The sequence below is a fragment of the Psammomys obesus genome, unplaced genomic scaffold (assembly GCF_907164565.1).
Source record: "Psammomys obesus unplaced genomic scaffold, mPsaObe1.curated_primary_1811, whole genome shotgun sequence".
NCBI lineage: Eukaryota > Metazoa > Chordata > Mammalia > Rodentia > Muridae > Psammomys > Psammomys obesus.
In genome coordinates this window covers 3,806,620-3,828,738 of record NW_026590809.1, presented here as the reverse complement: position 1 = coordinate 3,828,738, position 22,119 = coordinate 3,806,620, and the positions used below count along the sequence as shown (strand labels likewise).

The window sequence follows — 22,119 nt, the reverse complement described above, 5'->3', positions numbered from 1 at the left end:
AGGCACATGTACTCCAAGGCTTGTGTGTACTCCAGTGCCAGGAAAGGGAGTCCCAGGGCTCACTGGCCGACCAGCCTAGCCAAACTGGGAGCTTCAGGGCAATAAAAAGACTGTCTCAAAACAAAAAAAGTGGAGAAGAAACAGAAAAGCCTTGGAGGTTGACCTTTGGCCTCACAGTGTACATTCACACACACACACACACACACACACACACACACACACACACGCCCTTGTACACACACAGAGTGAGGGGACAGAGTTTCAGCCACAACTAAGTGGCTGAGTCCTGGAATGCCTGGTGCCCTATTTTGATTAAAGGAGAACTGCTGCCTTATCCTTCTTTCCATCTGCGTGTCATAACAAGACATTTTCTCAGCTGATGAGTGTTTCAGCATCACATGATTACAAGCTTTCCTCTACTCGGCACTGTGAGCTTGGGAACGTTAGCTGGTTTGACATTTTGAAGGAGTGAGACTCTTAGGAGTACTGAAAGGCACACCGAGGCCCTCAGCCGAGTCGTCCGAGCTCCCCTATGAGCAGTGGGAGCTGGTTCAGAGCATCATCCCACGTCAGTAGCTGCTTCTGTGTTACTTGACTTTTAGTTCACGTTCATGGTGAACATTCCTTTGTCTGTCTGGGCTGTTGTATATTTTACCATGGGAATTTATAAAACACTTGGGTTCCAGGTCTTATTTATTGAGCTGGACAAATAATTGAGAGACTTAAAATACAAACACATTCTTGAAGAACTATATATTCTTTTTACCCACCCCTATTATGGGCTGAATTTTTATACTCAAGATTTGTTTACTGTCGACATCGCAGCCTCCAATGAACCCCAAAATGGCCTTATTTGAAAATAGTCATTGCAAATGTAATTAGTTCAGATAAGGTCATACCAGAAGAGGGTGCGGCCCTTAACCCAATATGATTAGTGTCCTTGTAAAACAAAGAGGCCGAGATTTACAGGGTGAACCCAGTGTGACAGTGGAGGCAGAGATTAGAGCTGAACATCTACCAGCTGAGGACCAGCCAGGACTGCCAGAGAAGACATGACAGAGATGCTCGTAGACACATTTCTGAGGAAACATGGCTGCACTTGCTTTCACCCACAGCCTTCAGAGCTATGAAGTGGTATTTCCGTTGGCTTAAGCTGCCCGGCTGTGGGCTGTTACAGAGCCCAACAAATAATATGAACCTGGAAACTACCATAGCACATTTTAAAGATGAAAATTGCTTGTTATTACAACAGAGTTGCTAACGAGTATGATTTTGCTAGTGAAATCTCAGTTCCCGGTACTAACCTCTTAGAATATCGCCTTGACTGTCTCACTCCAACTGAAGCCTGTCCTCTGATTTGTATTTCAGCTGCAAACATCTCCTGCCATGGAGCCTTGCAATGGAGTAAAGGATTGTTTTTACACCCTGTCCTTTGTTCCATGTCACTTCCCCTGTCTTCTGCATAATCGTCTACTTCCTTTGGTGTCTCACCATGTGTCTACACTGCCTGCTCTCTCCTTATGATAACTGTAAACCCCACGCCTTTTCCTCAGGCCCAGCATCTTTCCATTGCTTTCTTCTTCGTGCTGCACTGGGATTCCTCACTGCTGTTTTCGGAGTTCACATAGTTGACCTTCCAGACCCCAACCCCAGCAGGTTTACCTTCCCTACATCTTAGCCAACTACCGCATTAGGCAGACCCTTAATTAAGTTTTTCAACATTCTATCTGATCAGTAGCTTCCTAATGCATGATATATGCTCAAGTCCAAAATTCTTCAAACTCACTGAAATGGCCAGTTTTTTAACCTGGTCATTTTTCAATGTCTCCTGACCATGCCCACCCTTCCTTTGGCCCTACACTCTCACACCTCATTTTTCTTAGCTCCATGCTCCCTGGTTATAATTCCATCATTGCAGACTACATCAGGAATCTTGTTTATCCCTCCTTACTGCTCCTTCTTTGCCCATACATCACTAGTCCTGGGCTCTTTCATGTACCTGACCATGCTAGAGGCATTTTCAGTGTGATAACTGCTCCTCGTGAATTCCCAGCAACTGACCATTTGTCTGACAATTCTCTGATAGTCCCTGCCACATTCCCTCTTTAATCTGGAGAATCATTTCATATTTTTTCTTAGCATCTCGTATCTCTAATGCCTCTCTTCATATCAACTAATACAGAAAGAAAATTAGTGAGAAACAGAAATTTACCAGGCCCCACTTGCCTGCATCTGTCACCATAGTCCCTGTATTTCTGCTGATTTTGTGGGTGAACTCTGTTCTCTCCCACCTAAGTTCAGTTCTCCTATTGTCTATTAAATGGCATAATTTGTGCATATTTCCCCTTTTCTTCTACATTATCACGTTTTCCTTTATATAGTTACTTCTATCAATGTATTCTATAATATATATCTTAAAATTAAACTCTACCTTGTCCCACTTGTACGTCATCTTGTATTTACTTAAAAATTATATTTAAATCTACTCATTGCCTATTCAGTAATGCAAATTGAATTTTTATGTTCTGGGAACTGTCTTCTGCCATGGATAGAGCAGTAAGCAGAACAGATATGTTGTTACTCTAACACTGGTTATGTCATAGTGGAAAGAAACAACTAAGGAAAACTGCAGTGTATTTGAGTGTGTCAGTACTGCAGAGAAAAGGAAACAAAGAGACCAAAAAATGTCCGAGTAGGGAATAGGAGGAGCTTGCTGTTTTTATTAGACAGTAAGTTCAGACTCGTTGAGGAAGTAGTATCTGAACAGGAGATAAAGAATTGAGTATTCTGATATCACCAATATAAGAAAATCATGTAAAACCAAAGACTTGGAGGTTTAATTTGAGAGAAAGTAGAAATAACAATAAATTTTAGCAAAGGAATGACATTTTTCTGATTTTTTTCCCCTTTTTTTCTAGATAGGGTCTCACTATGTAGCCTAGGCTAGCCTTGAACTCCTGATCCTTCTGCCTCAGTTTCCTGAGTGTTAGGAGGGCACGACCACCATTGGCCTGATTCTGGATACTAGCTTGAGACTATCTAGGTTATAAAAGATGATGGTGGGGACAGGGTGGACATGGTAAAGCTGCTGAGCTTCATAGCAAGACATATTATTAGTTTAGATCAAAGTAGTTGAAAGTCTGGTGGGGAGTAGTTGAAATATAAAACTTGATCAAGTAAAACTGAAAGGGAGGAAAAGGTCAGGGGTAACTCCAAGCCTAGCCTTTGCAGTGTTGAAGTTATAGTTTATAATAGAAGGAAGAGTACGGGACTGGACATGTTGAAGGAGCTCACAAAAAGTTCAGTATTACACATTAATGTTGATGTGCCTTCAAGACATCCAAGCGGAGACCTAGAACCAGGGTCCAGTCATAACCCACTGCATTATATTGGTCTGGTCTAAAGCATAAATATTCGTTGGGAAGAGCTCAGCATCAAGGACAGTTTAAAGTTTGACGGGGGGGGGGGGGGGGGGGGCGTGAGAATGGAAGAAAAAAAATCACAAATCAAGCTCTAGAACATTGTACTATTAAGACATCCACAAAGAAGGCCAAGAAATAGCCATTTGCCTGGAAGGAGCATGAAGAGGTTTTCATGCCCCGGAGTGTAGCTGAAAATGTGTTTCAGAAGATTTATATGGCGTGGGGTGTGGGTGATGGTTCAGTTAAAATGATCTGGCCATTGGTTTAACAAGATGGTTGTCACTGGGGACCTTAGCAAAAGCTATTTATCTAGAGTTATATAGTCAAAGCATGGTTGAAATGAACTTGGGAAAGAATGAAAGAAGAAACATAAAAATTAAGAGTAATTGATAACAATGGGCTTAATTTTTTAATAAAGGATACAAAAAACATTGCCAAAGTTAATAAAGAATCAAGAAAAGATGTTTTTAAGTTGAAAAATTTAGTTACCTATTTGAATTAAGAAGACTTATGTAGGGGCCTGGAGAGATGGCTCAGAGCTTAAGAGCACTGGCTTTTCTTCCAAAGGTCCTAAGTTCAATTCCCAGCAACGACATGGTGGCTCATAACCATATATAATGAGATCTGGTGCCCTCTTCTGCTTTAACCGGTTGTGTGGGCAGCCACCAGCCCAGTCCTGCATGCAGACAGAATACTGTATACATAATACATAAATAAATCTTTAATAAAAAGGACCAATCTAGTCACAGAGGGGAAATTTGATACTTAACTAATATGAAGATGAATTGTTGGAGCCACTCTGTGACTAGTAGAACACTGCATATTTCCTCTTTCTGTCTTGTACTACCATGCTTAATTGTTCGGAATTGGGATTCTATAGAGAAACAGAATCAACTGGAGACATCTAGTTTTCTCCGTTACCATCTGCATCCACTTAAAAAATTACTGTAAGTGTGCATAAATACGCACACGTGTGAGGAAGGTTATCATGAGAGTTGGCTCGTGGCTCTGGACGTGTAGATGTCCTGACATCTTCCGTGTGTGATCTGAAGAAATAGAGACTCGAGTGGTGTGCTTCAGTCTGCGTCTAACACTCAGACCATGAGAGCCCATGGTGTCACTCTCAACCCTACCCTAAATCCCATGTCCTGAGAACTAAAGGGTTGTGGGCGCTGGGGTCCTAAGAGGCAAGAGGCCCAAGATGTGTCCCGGGGTCAGGGGGAACTGTCACACCTCCTCTGCCTTGCTGCTCTACGTGGGACCTCAGGGGACTGGTCGCTGCCCACTTCCCTGCACCGGAGAAGACAGCCCTTCTCAGTGTACCCTGAATTTGCTCATGAAGATCCAGCTCCTTCCCCTGAGGCATGCTTACCCAGTTGCCATATTAAGCTTAACCATAACATGCTGACCTTAGCCTTTATCACTGTACAGCATTTTAATCGCTTATTCATTTGTTTTGTATTTTTCTTTTCCACTTGGAATGTAAAGCCACAGCTGTAATCTGGTTTTGGTCACTGCTATAAGGAAAGCCACTCATTTTTTTTTTTCTAATTCACAATTGCATAAAAGAATAGATCCATCTTTCCAAAGAGTGAGCTGTGATATTTCTACTGAGGGCCACCTGTTTCCCGATCTACCTCAGGACACATCTTGCTGGGACAGGAATAGGAGGGTGTCCTTGACAGTGACAGTGTCTTTCTTGGTTCTTGGTGAGCTTGCCTTGGCGGGGTTGGGGGCTAGTGTCCCGGAAAATGTAGCAGCCACCAAAACCTCCCAGAGCTGGGCTCCCAGGACTGAGGTTCCACCAACCTGGCAGAAGCTGAGGTCACCTGTGAAGAGGGTTGAGCCTGTCAGTCTGGTTGGCCACACCACAGGTGCCCAGATGCCTTGATGCGTCTTGTAGAGACTTTCTTCCTAGAACAAGGTTACAAGTGGCGAGTGTCCAATAGATTTTTAACTTCACCCAGCCAGGAGTTTCCTTACCCATTACCTTATCTCCAGCGCCTACTATTTTATACATTCTTTTGGAAAGGAGAAGAGCAGTGGTGAGTAGCGGATGAGTCGAATAGCTCAGGTGATCAGTGAACGATCAGGGGGCCAGCATCTCAGCCGAACCCGAACCTTCCTACCTCTCCCTGGCTGGGGAAAGAAATCACATGTTCTTCACTATTAAGTAAACTATATGTTATTTTACTCAGTGTCTGAGGACTTAACTGTGCACTGTGACTACTGGAATGATCAATCAGACATCAATCCTTGCCTCACGGAGCTGATGGTTTAAAAGAAAAAAAAATAGGACACATGCATAGATAATTAGAAGTTAGGGTAGAAATTTTAGTATCACAAATATCAATAATATATTTTAAAGATTGCTTAAACAGGAAGTAGTTCATAGAACAAAGGCAGTTTTTTCACATGAATGTTTGTTTGAAGAACATGAGAAGGTAAGCAGAAACTTCTGATGTCCCTCAAGGGCTTGTCTGCTTACGTCAGGTCTTTGCAAGCACGCGGTCTGCATGTTTAAGTCCACGGTCACTGTATGTCTTTCCTTTCTTCAAGGTGGCTGTCACTAATACTGTTGACCATTGTGGTGTTCGTTGCCCAGCAGCATGTAATAGACAGGATTGGACAAGAACTTTCAAGCTTGAAATGTCATGTTGCGTGGTTGCCCTGTAGTAGAAGCATTAGTGAGTGGGGGCCTTGTGCCCGGATGCTCTTCCAACCTCTCATATGACTTGCTTTGTCAGCAGTCTGGCTTTGCATCCAGTGAATGGCTATTTATCAGTCCCCCTGGCAGTGGAACACTCACACGCTCGGATATCGTAGACGGTGCATGCTGTTCTTAACCCCGTATAGCCCTGCTTTCTTACAACTCTGTGTCAGACACCTTGTCTTTCCAAGTGTTTTAGTAACTTTCCTTTTTGCTATGACAAAAAATACCTGACAAAGCATGAAAGGAAGGGAAAGTTTCTGTTGTCTCACAGCTGAAGAAGACAGCCTGTTGTGTTCCAGGGCTGGAAGAGACAGATTGCATCTGCATTCAGGAAGCAGAGGAAGATGAGTCCCTGTAAGTCGCTTCTTTCTCCTCTTCATGCACTGTGGGGGACCCTGATTTCCAGCCTCAATTAGCCTGATTTAGACGATCCCTCACAGACTTGTGTTCTAGATCATATCACGTTGACAGTCCATACTCATTTTATACCGAGGAGGTGGGGAAGGCAGAGTGATGTTTACTGAGTATCTCTTGCCACAGGCTCCTTGCGAATGTGGCAGACAGGCGCAACTTTAGATGAGAAAGCAGCGTCCAGAATGTTCCATAACTGCACCCAGATTGCACAACTGGTAAAGAAGGCAGGGCAGGGTGTGTTTAGCCTGGGTCAAAGGTTCTTCTGGGTATGCTTAGGAAGCCTGACTCTTTAGAGAGTTTTAAGACCATCTTAGGCACTATTACTATTTTCTGAACATTTATAGTCTACATACACAGAAAACATACTAACTGCCTTGAAGGAGCTGAACACTTATTTTGGGTAAACAGAAGACAAGAATATGGAAGAAATTTAGAGAAAAAAGTGATTTACCCATCTCTGTGATCCCAACTATATTTAATAGGAGTTTGTGGAGTTTATGGAAAGGAGGGGTCCGGAGCAGCCTCCACTACTACAGCCATCATTCTCTTCCTGCTAATTGGCCAGCTGTGATAAAATCTCAATTCTCCATCCTGTAACTATAAACAGAAACAGCTGATACTGCTGTCTTAGTCGGGGCTGCCGTTGCTGTGGTGAAATACTGTGGACCAAAAGCAGCTTGGGGAGGAAAGGATTTATTGCACTTCTAGGTGATGGCCCATCACTGAGGGAAGTGAGAGCAGGAACTCCAGCAGGGCAGGGACCGGGAGGCAGGAGCTGATGCAGAGGCCACAGGAGAGTGCTGCTTGCCGACTTGCTCCTGGCTTGCTCAGTCTGCGTTCTTATAGAGCCCAGGAGCACCAGCCCAGGAATGACTCCACCCACAATGAGCTGGACCCTCCCCCAGCAATCACTAATTAAGAAAATGTTTCACAGGCTTGTCTACAGCCTGATCTTATGGAGGCATTTTCTCAGCCAAGGTTCCCTTTCACGTGATCATCACCTGTGCCAAGTTGACATAAACCTAGCCAGCACCCTCTGTTAATGTCATATGTTGTACTCGTTCTTTCTCTATCATATTCCCAGTTATGGTTGTATAGTCGACTGTCACGAGTGGGATGTAGAAAGCATTGACAATAACAGAGCACATGAAGAGGAACCGGCCATTTGATTGCCCCCTTGAGCCACTCTGAGATGGCTCATACTCAGAAATGCCTTAAGACGGATCTTCCCTTGAAGCTGAGATAGCTTGTCTTCTCCTGTGTGTGTTAGTCACAGACAAGTTGTTCTCCAAGGCTTTTGTGGAACCTGTTGTAAATGCTGTGTGTCCCACCCCACCCCCAAACACACACGTCTTCCTGAGTTATAATAGGGGGACAGGGGTAGCCACACCTCTGGGAAGCAGTTTCTCTAGAGATGACACCGATGACACCCCCCCTCTAAAGGCCTGGCCTTACACTTCCCTGACCTAGTGAACTCAGGAAGCTGCTTTGGTGCCGAGCAGGGAACTGCACCAGAGCGGTTCCAAGCTCAAGAGACAACACGAACTATTTGGTCAGCAAGTTAGAGACGCATTTGTTCTTGAATGTCTCTGAAGATCTCTTGCCTCTCGCCCTCAGCCTCCCCTTTGGGCTAGGAGAGGACACTTTACAGTTTAGTAGGGTGCATTTCACTTACAGTCTACATGTTTTGAGTAACTAGAACCTGTGATGTACACATGGTTTCCATCCGGAATGGGGAACAGCTTGATGGTTCAGTATTCATTTTGCCCTGAAGTTAATGTGCAGAACCACTAAATAATAACAACAACAATAATTTTAAAAACTCATTCCCATTAAAGTAATTGGAAGTGACTTTTCATCTTACACTATAAAGTAGCATATTGCATGGATAAACACTAGAGATGGTAAATGAAGATAAGACCTAGGCCAGTGCCTCATGATCTCCTTCATGTGAGGAAATCTAAGAACATCAAACTCATAGCACCAGACTAGAATGATGAATGCCACGGTTCAGGGGTGTGTGGAAAAACTGGACACAGCTTACAGATTTAGTAAAACTGTGTCAGAACCTAATTATACCAGGGTGGTTCTAGTTAAATCATTTCGTGATTAAAATTCCTTTAAAGAGTGGATCTTAGATTTTTTACCAGATACACAAAAGGGAAACTATGTGAGGCGATGGGTATGTTAAATAGCCTGATTGTGACACATCTCATCATACATACGTACTCATTACTTTGTGTACTTTGAATATATAATTTTGTCAGTTACACCTCAATAAAGATGAAAAAAGGTAAGTCAACATAAAATGAAACCATACTTTACATACTATCTAGCTTTCAAAAATATTTTAAACCTATTTTATTTCTCAGAGAAGAAATAAATGTCATGCATTTAGCTGTAAAATAAAAGATTATTTCCTCTACTCAACTTATTTTCTATGCAATAACCCAATTTTAGTTTGATGTAAACAACTGAATCAGTATGGCTGTCTAACAATCTAACAGCCATACTCCTCGCCTTGATTTAAAAAAAAAAGAAAATCCCAGTCATTTGGATGTTGAATCTGTCACCTGGCATACGCGTAAACTCAGCCTCGGTACAGCATCAGTTCTGTCTGCACGCTCCTCTGTGAGCGAAGAGTGACAGAGAGAAGGGCAGACCATGAGAAGCTGATCTGTCATTCATGGGGAAGGGCAGGGTCAGGAAGGTTTGGGAAGGCATCCCTAATGCTGGTCTTCACAACAGAAAGGAGCATGCATGGTGTTTCTTCGTGTAAGAAGGTTAGGACCAAGAGTAAGCAAGGCCTTCCTCCTTTTCCCCAAGGCTGAGGCAGAAATTGGGCAGGGAGCAGGTGTGTCCGTGCGTGCGTGCGTGCGTGCGTGCGTAAATCGTCGCAAACTAGTTCTTAGTGATTTTTCCAGGAAAAGACATTTGGCTGGTATTTGCCCTTCTGCGTTATCAGCTGTACATATCTCTTTCTGTTTTTCCTAGTGAAAGTGAGGGCCACTCACCAGGAGTAAATTATTTACTACAATAATGTTTTAATAGCAGAAAAGAGACGCAAATAGCAACGCCTGCGGCTAATGGGTTGCCCCGGACAGGAGCTGAAAGGCTGACCACGCCACGGGACAGGTGACGCCCGTGCGCTACTGAGAGTTTGCAGGTCAGCTCCCTCCCGGGAACGATCAAAATGGCTCCTTCTGTTTCCTGCTGTTGGGTTGATGGCGGAGGCTGCAGCCAGTCAGCCTCTCTCCAGCAGAGCTGCCGTTTGTTTGTCTTCCTGAGCCTGGCTGCTCTCAGCCAGGAATGTTTTACTCTCCAAGCGAAATCGCTGTTAAATTCAATGTTGGTCGCAGTCAACCATGCTTCCACTGAATCTTGCTCTGCCAGAATGAAGCCCTAAAGCCCCGGGGTACCCACTGTGTGTGCCGAATTATCTCCCTCTTAGGAGTCAACCTGGCACTAATTATGTACCATTCTTGAGATGGTTGAGAAAGGTCAGTCAGATGGTTTGGTTTGTCCGTGGCTCAGTCACTCCCCACCCCCACCCCCACACACCAGCAGGACCAGGAGAACCCAGCTTTGGCCTCCACTCCTGTCACCGGGCCTACCTTCTGAACCTTCTGGAGTCACTGTGGAGGGGAATGGCAGGCTTCGGAGCTGCACCTCTGGGATCCAATCCTCCCTCCGTCGCTTCGTAGCTGCAGTGACCCTGTCCAGTTTGTTCAGCTGTTAGTCACTGAGGTGGGATTAGTAGTTCGGCTCGCTTCACGGGGTTTCTGTGAGAGTCAAACTGTCTACCACATATTAAGCTTTTAGTCCAGCGACCTTCACACGGAAGTCTACAGTCAGTGTTGCCTCAGCAATTGTGGGAGATGGCTGAGGGCAGACAGGGGCCGGACTGGTCCTTTCTTGGGTCTGTGTGCTACCTAAGACCATGTCATGTTAGGAGAGTGAAAAGAAACCACGTCAGGCCTGTGTGTTCTGTGCAGTCAAGAATGGACACATTTCTTGAGCGCCTGGCGCATATTAGATTTGTGATTCTCAAGGTGTGAAGCCAGCTCATGCAGTGGCAGCACCAGGAGCCTCAGGAGGCACGTTCGTCCCACCAAGGCCCATCTGTGTCTCTCAGATGTCTGGGCCAAGCAGCCTGGTCTAACTAGGCCTCTTGCTGTCTCTGATGTGCTAAGTGCCTGGACTGGCCCTGGGCCCCCTGCGCATACGTAGCAGATGTGCAGCTTGGTCTGTCTTCGCGTGAGACCCCAACAAGTGGAGCAGGGAGGCCCTCTCCGACTCTGATGCCTCCCTTTGGATCATGTTCCCCTAACTGGGCAGCCTTGTCTGGCCTCGGTGGAGAGGATGCACCCCGTTCTGCAGACTTAGAGGGCCGGGGTGGCTTGTGAGCCATGGGGAACCTCCCCTTCTCTGAGGGGAAGAAGACAGGAGAGTGGGGGAGGGGTGTGTGAGGAGGCACTTGGAGGAGAGGGGCTGCAGTGGGGATGTAAAGTGAATAAATATGTATTTTTAAAGGCATTTCCCTAGTTGTAAACCAGGAGCAAGCCAGTGTGCAGACCTCCTGGAGTATTCTCCCTGAAAAGACAGATCTGGAAATGAGTTCAGGATTCTAGAGGCACAGTGGAACTGTTGGCCACAAAAGACAGAGGAGGGATTCAGCGTTTGGAAGGAGTTCTGGAAAGAATTTCTGAGAAATAAGATTTAAACTGCATCCAGGTGTCAGTGGGAGGAGGGTGACAGACATTCCAGAGGGAAAAGTTCATGGATACTAGGTGATTGGCAAGCCACCTCACAAACCTCATCTTTTCTCTCATCTTATTTGTTTTTGAGAGTTAAACAAGAGTAATGTGTTTACATCCTTTCCACTCCTCCCCTCCCCATTCCAGCGCCTCCCAAGATTCCCTGACTCCCTTCCGAATTCATGTGTTCCTTAATCCCATTCTCTCTCTCTTTCTCTGCCTTCTTCGTTCCCTAAAGGAGTGGCTGAACATAAAAGACTTAGGTCTCAAATGTTGAGTTTCATGTATGTTTTTTTTTTTCTCAGTATAAGCTATTAAAGTCTCAAAGCCAACCTACTTGTGAGTTTTCTCCTTTAAGATACAATATTTCTGCAAGGATCAAGTAACTGCATCGTATGTTTCATATGCTGTATCTTACAACATGGCACCAGGAGATGTGGTGTCTCTGTGAAACCCAGGCCAGGCGCTTGGTCCTGAGCATGCAGGCTTGTCCTGCTGATTACTGGGGTCTTCCACTAAGAGGAAGCTGTCCGTCGTGTCCAGGGTCCTTTCATCCACATTAGGATTCCCGTTAATTGGAGCAATTATTCCAGCAGCAGAGATCAGGCCTGCACACAGAGTGGCTGGAACTTGTGCTTTTCTCTCCATGTTCTAATGTGCTGATCTGTGCCAGCTGTCCGGTGTCCTTTCTCCTGGACGCCAGAAGCACTGCAGAGCATGAGAACCTGCAAGGACGCCTTTGAATTTTCACACTGACCGCATAGTAGGTCTTGTGGCTAAGTCAAAAGAAAGGACTTATTTCAAATCAGCCTCCGACACTCTTCCCTTTCAGAGCCAGCATCCCTGCCTCCCTTCCTGTGCCTTTTGGAACCCAGTTAATTACATCCCTGGATAGCTTGGTCTCATTGCTCATCTGACAGGACCTTGGAGGAGGGTCACTGTAACCTGTGTTTCCAATCAAGTAGTTCAAAGGTCTCAGGTGTTGTAAGGACAAATGGACCCTGGGGACTCTGGATAGCTTCCTTCTCAACCATTGCTGTGTTCTCCTGCCTGCTGTTGAGGTGGAGTTCTAAATAGCAACTATACAGTGGGCTAGAGAAGGAAGAAGTAACAATATGTGGTATTTCAAAAAATTATTGAAATGAGTTTATTTCTGTGAGCTTACAGAGGGAATATGGTGACTAAACCAGCTAGAAGAACACTATATACCCCTCGCACATAAACGTTTCTAAATATGAATAAAGTTGCGTGGAAAGAGGAGCCAGGAGTGTGGGAGCTGAGCCCTGAGGTTTCAGGCAGGGACTGGTGTTACCCAGCAGTTGGAACCAGAACCTGCTGCCTCTCTCCAGACACCCTAAGCCTTGTGGGTAAAGCATCGCAAACGCTATTATTGGACGTTCACCCTGTACCTATTTTCTTCCCGCTTTCAACCACTGCATCAGGAAGAAGGTTAGGGTTACTATATGTGGGGCAGCTGTATTTGTTGAGCACTCTATGCTTCGGGGACATTTTTGATATAAGGAGAGTGTAACTGATACCCTGCTCTTTTCATTTTGCATAAAGAATAGTAGCTGCTATTCCGTGTTGCTATTCCGTGCACAGATCTTCCGCAGCCTCCGTGCAGTGTTTCCACAGAAACACCTTTTCTGTTTGACTCTCTCTCTGCATTGCTTTCCTTTACGTCAATTGTATGAGAAAGGGGCCAGAGGTCACAGTTTGGGAGACGGTTAAATCAAGAGACAGTGCTCAGGGCTGAAACTGGTATTAAATGAGCATAGGTCGGCCACCACCCTGGAGGCACACACCTGCAATCCCTGCACTCGGGAGGCAGAGGCAGGCGGATCGCTGTGAGTTCAAGGCCAGCCTGGTCTACAAAGCAAGTCCAGGACAGCCAAGACTACACAGAGAAACCCTGTCGGGGGGGGGGGGGGGAGTAGGTCCCCTGATGGGTAGGACACACAATCTTGGCATTGTGAATTTATAAAGATTGGGACTAAGGGTGGTAAAAGAATTTTATGAAATTTACCAGAGTGATGAAAAGACTTTTATTTACCTTTTTTTTAAATTATTGAAAGTAGATGTTAGTGAGATTGCTTTGAGTTTCCATTTAGGTTGATGTTTGCTATGGGCTTGCTGTAAATTACCTTTATTCTGTTGAGGTCTGTCTCTTTTTCCCTTTTTTTTTTTTTTTTTTCCATACTTTGGGATTTTGTCAAAGGCCTTTCCTAAATGTTTTTATTTAGTAGACTGCGTTTCTCAGTTACACCGTCCATAAACATCTGGGATGAAGCCTGCCTGGTATTGGTGGGTGCTTTGGTTTTTCATGTGTTCTTCTATTCAGTTTGCAAGTGCTTTACTGAGAACTTTTGCATCTATGTTCATGGGGGAAATTGGTCTGTAATTCTTTGTTGGGTCTTTGTGTGGTTTTAGTATTAGGGTAACTTTGGCCTCTTAAAATGAATTGTCAATGTTCCTTGTATTTCTAGCTTGTGAAATAATTTGAGGAATACTGACATTAATTCTTCTGGAAGAATACTGCACTAAAACCATCTGGCTCTGTGCTCTTTTGGGTTGGGAAACTTAATTGCTGCTTCTAGGAGTTGTAGGTCTGTTTAATTTGTTTATCTGATCTTGATTTAACTTTGGTAGGTGATATATCAAAAAATTATCCATTTTTGCTAGGTTTTCCAGTTAGGTGGAACACAAACTTTTAAAGTGTATTTTTATGTTTCTCTGGATTTCCTTGGTGTCTGTTGTTAATTTCCCCCCTTTCATCTATAATTTGTTAACTTGGATAGTTTCTCTCTGCCTCTTAGTTAATTTGGCTGTGGGTTTGTCACTCTTAATTATTTTCTCAAAGAACCAGTTCTTTGAGATTGATTCTTTGTACTGTTTTTGTTGTTTCTGTTTTACTGATTTCAGCCCTCTACTCCTTTGAGGCATTCTTTCTTCCTTTTGTTTTAGTGCTCTCATGCGTGCCATTTAGTTGCTAGTATGAAATCTCTCCCAAGTTTTTTTTTAATGTAGGCACTTTGTGCTCTTAGAACTGCTTTCATTTTGTCCAATAAACTTGAATATGTTTTATTTTCATTCAATTCTTAAAAGTTTTTTATTTGTTTCTTAATATTTTTCTTAATCCATTTTTCACTCAGTAGTGAGCTGTTCAATTTTCAGGAGTTTGTAGTTTTCTATTGTTTCTGATACTCAGCTTTAATCCACTCGGTCAGAAAGGATGCAGTATGTTACTTCAATTTTCTTGAACCTGTTGAAACTTGCTTTGTGTCCAAGTATGTGGTCAGTTTTAGAAAGTTCCACAGCTGCTGAGAAAGAAGGTATGCTCTTTTGTTTGGATGAAGTGTTCTGTCCAGTCGGCTGGTTTACGATGTCAGTTAGCGCCAGTGTTCCTGTTTAGCTTCGTCTGGATGACTCGCTCGCCCAACGCCTGACGGCAAGAGTAGAGTTCTGAAGTCGCAGTCGGTGTGAGTCGGTCAGTGTGCATCTTAGCACGGTAGTGTTTCTTTTACGAACGTGGGTGCCCTTGTGTCCGTGCATAAATGTACAGAATTTCAGTATCCTCATGGTGAATTTTTTTCTTTGACAAATATGTAGCATCCTTTTCCTATCTCTGATTAGTTTTGGTTTGAAGTCTGTTTTGTCAGATATTAAAATGGCTATACCGGCTGGTTTCTTGAATCTATTCGCTTGGAATATTTTTTTTCCATCCTTTTATTCTGAAATGATACCTATCCTTGATGTTAAGATGTGTTTCTTGGATACTGCAGGAGAGTGGGTTCTGTTTTTGTATCGTGTTTGTTGGTTTGTGTCCTTTTATTAGAAAACTGAAACCATTGATGTTGAGAGCTGTCAATGAGCAGTGTCTGTTATTTTGTCGTGTGATGTGGGGGTTTCCTCCTTCTTTTGATTTGCTGGTCTGATATTATTCCTTGTGTTTTCTTGGATGTGGTTAACATTTTCAGGTTAAATTTTTCATAATTGTGCTGTCTGAGCTGGATTTGTAGATAGATACACCTAAATTTGATTTTATTGTGGAATGTCTTTCTTCATATATTGTGATTGAAATTTTGCTGGGTATAGTAATCTAGGCTGGCATCTGTGGTCTGTTAGAATATGTAGAAAATCTGTTCATGCCCTTCTGGCTTTTAGACTCTCCATTGAAAAGCTGGGTGTAATTTGAAAAGTCAGGTGTAATTCTAATAGTCCTGCCTTGGTCTTTTTCTCTTGTCGCTTTCATGTTCTGTTTGGTGTTCTGTATGTGTCTTGTGCTTTGATACCTCCTTCTTTAGGTTAAGGAAATTTTCTTCAATGATTTTTGTTGAAAATATTTTCTGTGCCTTGACCTGAGTTTCTTTTTTGTCTTCTATTTCTATTATTCTTAGATTTAGTCTTTTCATAGTATACCATATTTCCTGGATGCTTTGTGCCTTCCTTTTTTTTTTTTTTTTTTTTAGATTTAACATTTTCTTTGACCAAGGTATCCATTTCTTCTAACTTGTCATCAGTGCCTGAGAATCTCTCTTCCAATTTCTGTATTTTGTTGTTGAGGCTTGCCTCTGAGGTTCCTGGTTGAGTCCCTAAATTTTTTATTTCCGGTTTTTCCTCAAGTTGGGTTTTCTTTATTGCTGGACTCTAGTGGAGACATATTGGCCTGGCTTTTGTTGGGTTTTTGCAGTGGCATCTAGGCATCTGGTTTGGGCTGATAGTAATTCTAGATGTTGATATCTAGTCTTATCTTTGTTGGGTAGGTGTTCCATCCCTTGGCTTCTTATTCCCTCTCTGGATCTTAGGAGCCTGTGGGTTGCCTTGTAGGAAGTGCTTCTCAGTCCCTGCCAGGCGTGACCACTGGGGATCCCTGGTCGAACTTGTCTCTAGGTATTGGGGGCTAACAAACAGAAATGGGGATGGGCTGAGGCTGGACGGAGAGGGGGTAGGCTTTGAGAGCTCACAGAAGGAGAGAGGAAGGCTAGGTCTGCCAGGAAGATCTGTGGAGTCCACAGGAAGTGGAAGGCTAGAGAAAACAGGTCCCTGTGAGTGGTCTGCTAGCTGGGATTGAGACTAAGGAATTGGAATTGGAGTATTGGGAGGGGGGTGAACATCACCGACTTGACTCCCTGGCTGCAGTGGCCAGTGGAGCTCTAGGGAGAGACTGCTCCAGATGCTGGCAGTGAGACCAAGCCTTTGGGTGAGAGAGGAAGCCTTCAGGAGAGCACCTGCTTAGGTCCCTGGGCAGGAGTGACAATCACCTACCTGAGTCCCTGGCCGGTCTTGCCAATGTGTTTCCACGGAGAGACTAAATTAGTAAACCATTTGGGCAAAGCTCAGAAATCAAATCTGGAATGGGGGGGTGGAGAGGCGGTATGGCTATAAACCCGAAACTCAGGTGGCAGAGGCAGAAGGATCTTGAGTACAAGGCAACCTGAGCTATATCGTGAATTCCAGCATAGGCTAGCCTACATAGAAAGATCTCATTATCAAGTATATCAGAGTCAGTAAAAACACTGACTGATTTTATTCTGAGCTGTGGGTGTCATTCGTGTAAGTATTTGTTTTGTTTTGACATTCTGCCTTTATCATTGCTGCCTCATGGTCGATTCACAAAATTATTTTCCGAGAGACATTTTTAACACCGACTCAACAAGTAAATAAGAAATTTGAGGTTCAATCTAGAGAAGGGTGTAAAACAAATGATAGGGGCAAGGGAGAGGATGGTGTGGCTTGGGAGAACTTTGTTACAAAAAGGACTGAAGAAGAATATGAACGCCTATGAACCAGGACATCACTGATCCAGAGAGGTTTGAATACTAGGAAGAGGTTGAGAAAGTTCACAGGGAAACTGATTCTTAATAGTTGACGCTAAAGTGACTGTGTACATAGAAAAACACCAAGGCTTCCGTATATAGGATCTCTGTGAGGCTAAAATGGCAACTGTTAGCAAAGAAAGAATTAAAAAGGCAAGAAGAAAAGTAGGGCTTATGATCCTTGGTGGGGCATACGAATTTTAAAACAGGTGCATTGAAATGGAGAAATGTCTCAGGAGGTAAATAGCTTGCCACACAAGCGTTTGAGGCCATGAGTTCAAATCCCCAGAACCTTCCTAAGGCTGAACACAGTATAGAGCATGTCTGTAATCCTACAGTGAATGCCAGGCTGAGACAGGAGAATTGCTGTAGCCTGTGGGCCAGCTACCCTGATGTTCGCAGCAGTGAAAGAGCCTACCTCAGACAAGGTGGAAAACAAGGACCAGTGTCTGAGGCTGTCCCCTGACCTACACACATGTTGTGGGACATATAAGCCGCTTTCCGACACATGCCTACACATGTCACACACAGAGAGATGAAAAGAGGAAAAAGAAGTTATGTTAGGATTTCTCGTTTGCTAGAACTTACGTAACGAAGAATTGTAAAGGGTCTAAGATTCATTGTCTTTGACTTAAAAGCTAGAAAGTATTTTATTTGCATCAATAAAACTATTGTCCTGATAAAAGAATGAGACATGTTTGTTTATTATTCTAGGGATCTACAAATGGATGCAATAATCACAGAAGTTATGACTATAGGTGAAATGTTGTGGTTTATATGTGTAATAACTCTACCAGCAAACTCTGTGTTAATAAAAAAGTAATTTAAGATGATTATGTAACTTCAGTTTTTTTCTCAATCTTATTTTTCCACCAGAATTACACGTTGAAATAATAACCTATTTATGTTAAATGTAGAAAGTCAGAGGTAACTCACTCGTTCTTTGTTGATTACTACTAGATTTTTGGTTTGTGAAAGAAATTCATAGAAATGAAATTTCCTTACTGTATTATTGACTTACAGCAGTATTTCATCCCTGGTTTACAGTCAGTCTAACTCCTGTTCTCCTGTTCTGCAGCTTGGCTCATCCTCGTCTGTGCCTTTTACATCCATTTTCTCTCAGCTGTTCATGACAGTTGTGGTCCCTCTCATTATCGGACAGGTAAGGGCCGTCTAGCTGTTCTTTTCTGGACAGGTCAGATTGTGAATTCTTAGGTCAGGGCGCATGAAGACAGAAGGAAAAGAGAAGACTGAAAATACACATTTTCATCTTTGAACTTTCAGTTAACATTAAACCACTTCCTTGCTGGTTTTCTACACAAGAACCCCAAAGAGACGCAAGCTGGATCCTAGAATCTTCCGTTCTTGTCAAACAACAGGGTCTTCTGTGGAGGAGCTCCCTGTGACATGGTTATGTGGCTCATTTATAATCATACATATGTAAAACAAGGATACTCTTTGTTTGTTGGGGGGTTTGTTCACTTGGAGTTCGCGCCATGGGAAGCCACTGTCATGTTCAGATGAGTGTGTTCAGTCTGAGAGAAGTGCTGTGTGAGGATCCCTGAGTTCACAGACTGTAAGAGCAGCTGGACCCCAAATTTATTTCCACATTTCATTTGCTTGATGACCGTGGGCAAGTCACTTAATCTCCCTAGCTCCCAGTCACAAGTTATTAAATCTTATAATTACAGTAACTCTCTTAAAGTATTGTGAGGGTTAAATGAAATGCTAATGGGTGTAAAGTTCTTAGAGCGTGATCTGGCATCATCATCCTATACACTGCTGGTGTTACTGAGCGAAACAACGCTTCCAAACGTTGTCCATAAATATGCTAGCCATGCACATAGTATTTAGCACTGTCTTCTGTGGGCTTCTGTGGAGAAGGGATTCTGAGACAGGCCTGTACAGGAAGTGTGTAAGGGTGAAGGAAGCAAGGTGGGGAGGCTGGCTTCCCACCAGGCTTCCACTGCCCCCACGCAGAACTCTGGGACTGGTCCAGCCCCTCAGAGTTGTTCTATATTAGGGCAAGAGCACAGACTCTTCATGTTTTCTCACAGTCATTTCCGATAACAGTTGAAGAGAACACCCACGTGCCAATCACATAATGAGGAATTTAAACAAACATATCTCCTGCTCTCTGCCCCATTTCTTAAGCTGGCTCGCCGAGCCTTTCTCAGTTTCTGTTTATTCCTTCCAGTGGAATGTCCTTCTGCCTACCCTCCCACCCCAGCTTATTACCCCTTGGACTCTTTTCCAGTCACCTCTCCTTTGAACCACATGGCAGTTCCTCAGCTTCATGGCTGCAGCACCCTGTTCGTTCTGTCTCGGCCCCTCATGACGCATATTCACTCTGTATGCCATTGGCTCTTCCTTTTCCTGCTGCGTGGTGAGCTCCATGAGTTTGGAAGCCATGTTTATTCTGTTCCTGTTATATGTCCAGGTGTTCATGCAGTAAGTGTCTGCTGAGGGAATGCATGAAAGCAAGATTCTCTTTCCATGCGGCGTGCTCTTGCCTTGTTGAAGCATAAGCAAGCCTGCCTGCCCCATCTCTCCATATGAACAGCTTCAGTGCATTCATGTTTCCCGTAAGAACTTGGAACACAATTCTTCTCTTACTGAATATTGGAAATATTTATATTAACGATAAATACTTGGCTTAACACATATGGACAGATCCACACGTGCCCACATAATCCAGTTTTTAAATATATAGAGTACTATTAATATTTACATAAAGAATCTTTACCCAGAGAGAATATTGGGGTAAAGATTGGATTGCTCATCCTCTGTGTGCCCAGTAGTAAAACATTCAGTAAATTAGTAACATTCAGTAAAGTAGTAAAGATAGTTAAAAAGTAGTGAGTACCTTTGTTAAAACTGAAAATAAATTTTTATCATACAGCACATTCTGATCACAGTTCCCGTCTTCCTCAGATCCTCCCTACCACCCCATCCATCCAACTCCATACCCAAACAGGCCAATAAAAACCAAACAAACCAGAATAAAACAAAGCAAAGAGACAGAAAAAAAGAAAGAGAAATAAATAAGAAACACACACATGCACACGCATATACACACAAAAACCATAAAAATATAAAATGGATAAGTAAAAGACAAGCAAGGAAAGAAAGAAAGCACCATGAAGTCGGGAGTGGGAACAGTGTAGACTCAGACTCGTCTGTTGTGAGCTAGAAGTAGAGACGATTCCTTCTCGAGTGTTTCTGGCTTACATCTTTAGTCGCCGAGGGTGTCAGTCGGCCTGAGTGGTGAGCTTCAGGGGCGGTGGTAGTCAGTGACGGGGGTATTGACGGTGCATTGACGGGTGGAGTCAATGCCATGCTCAGTAGTAGGTTTTAAGCTAGACAAAAAGAGTTGACAGAGAAAACTTTGAACTTACCCACAGGGGGCCCAGCACTCAGTTTTCCTAGATTGCTGTTTCAGGATTGTTTTTAGGTCTGTATATAGTAGCTACTAGATAACAGTAACTTTTTCTTTCCCAGCAATCACCTGCAAAACAAATCTTGAAAACAAAATGTAGCGCAGTTGTGCCTCAGTATCTAAGGCAGTCCCCACAAACGAAATCCAAGTGTGGTCAAGTCTATAAAGCAGCATAGTGTTTGCATATGGCACACATGTCCTCCAGAGATGATTTATAATACCTAAAAAGGACAGTTCAGATGTTGTCTAAATAATGTGAAGAATAGTAAGGAAAATAAGTCTGTGTAGATTCAATACGTTTTTCTCAAATACCTTTACCTCACACACCCATGGGTGCAGAGGGCCTGCTCCAGGGCCAAGACGAAAGAGAGGGGTCTGCACATAGGAATAAGTCGTATTAGCTGAGCACTGTTGCATGGACAGTGAGCCTCAGATCCCTGAGGACTGCAGGGACGATGAGCACCTCCAGAGGGCGGTGCTGTGGCCACATGCTCCTGGGACCACACCTGTCAGACTCAGCCTGTGTGGCAATGAGGACCCCACACTTCCAACAAGCGCACACGCATCTTTACCAACGGAGATGGGTATCATACACACTGGGTAGGCACAGTATATTACAGTTCCCCGACGGGGAAATTCGGCATTTTAAGGAAGGGCTTCCTTTTTCAAATGCACCAGGAAGGGCTTCCAAGCTAACAGCAGGAGTCTGGAACACAGCCTGCTCACCTCAGCTGGGCTCGTCTGGTGACTCTTCCAGCCCGGAAGCCCGTCCTTGGCCTTGCTGCCGGCCATTTGTGCCTCACTTCCCTCTGACCCAGCCTACAGCCCACAGTGTAGCACTGAGACACTGGTTCGCAGTCCCAGCTCCTCCGCCCTGCCCTCCCTCACCACGCTGTCACAGAAGCCCAGTCCCTGTTTGCACTGGCCACCTATCTGGCCTGTGCAGCTGAGCCGCTTAGATCCCAGGACCCTCCATGGCTCCCTTTCCTGGCAGAACTCCATTTTTCTTGCCTCAGGACAGCTCCATCCAACTGCGCAGACGCCGAGCAGAGCCCACTGTATAGTGCAGCAACCATGTGCGTCTGTGCCTCACACTCACGGCACCAAATTAAAGACATCAGCCGGGGCCTCTGCAGGACCCCGCCTCATGAGAGGTTGCCTTTTCTCTTGATCCTTTCCCCACCCTCCATCTTAGGTCCCATCCTTGACACCTTCCGACTCTCCAGCCCCCTGTCTTCTCTGGAGCCGTTGCCCTGGTCCTTGACACTCTAGAAAGACCCTCCTTCAGCCTCCCCCGCTGGCTGCCCTTGTTGGCAGTAGTCACTATCAGGTCATCTCGTCCAAACTCCTCTTAATGCATTTCATTCTCTGCTTCTTGCTAGCTGGTTCCTTTTTCATTCAGCTCTGACTAGAATGTAAACTCCCAAAGATCTGGACCTGTCTGCCTAGTTTATCTCTGTGTGGATCTTCAACCCACTGACTCACCTAAATTGTTTACGGTGACCTTTGAGGACCTTGTAGCGAGTGCTCATGCACACTCATCCCGGGGAAACTGACC

At 44.1% G+C, this 22,119-nt stretch overlaps 1 protein-coding gene across 3 annotated transcripts in view; it reads left to right on the top strand.

The window, feature by feature from the left end:
* Slc10a7 (solute carrier family 10 member 7) overlaps positions 1-22,119 on the top strand; it is a 216,550-nt gene that overhangs the window by 152,854 nt on the left and 41,577 nt on the right. For 2 of the 3 annotated variants that reach the window (XM_055609064.1, XM_055609063.1), the window contains exon 7: positions 18,201-18,284. In XM_055609064.1, coding sequence (XP_055465039.1) covers positions 18,201-18,284 — 84 coding nt within the window. Of the gene's footprint in view, positions 1-1,368; positions 2,404-18,200; positions 18,285-22,119 lie in introns of those variants that run through there. The other variant, XM_055609065.1, reaches the window with a different exon arrangement.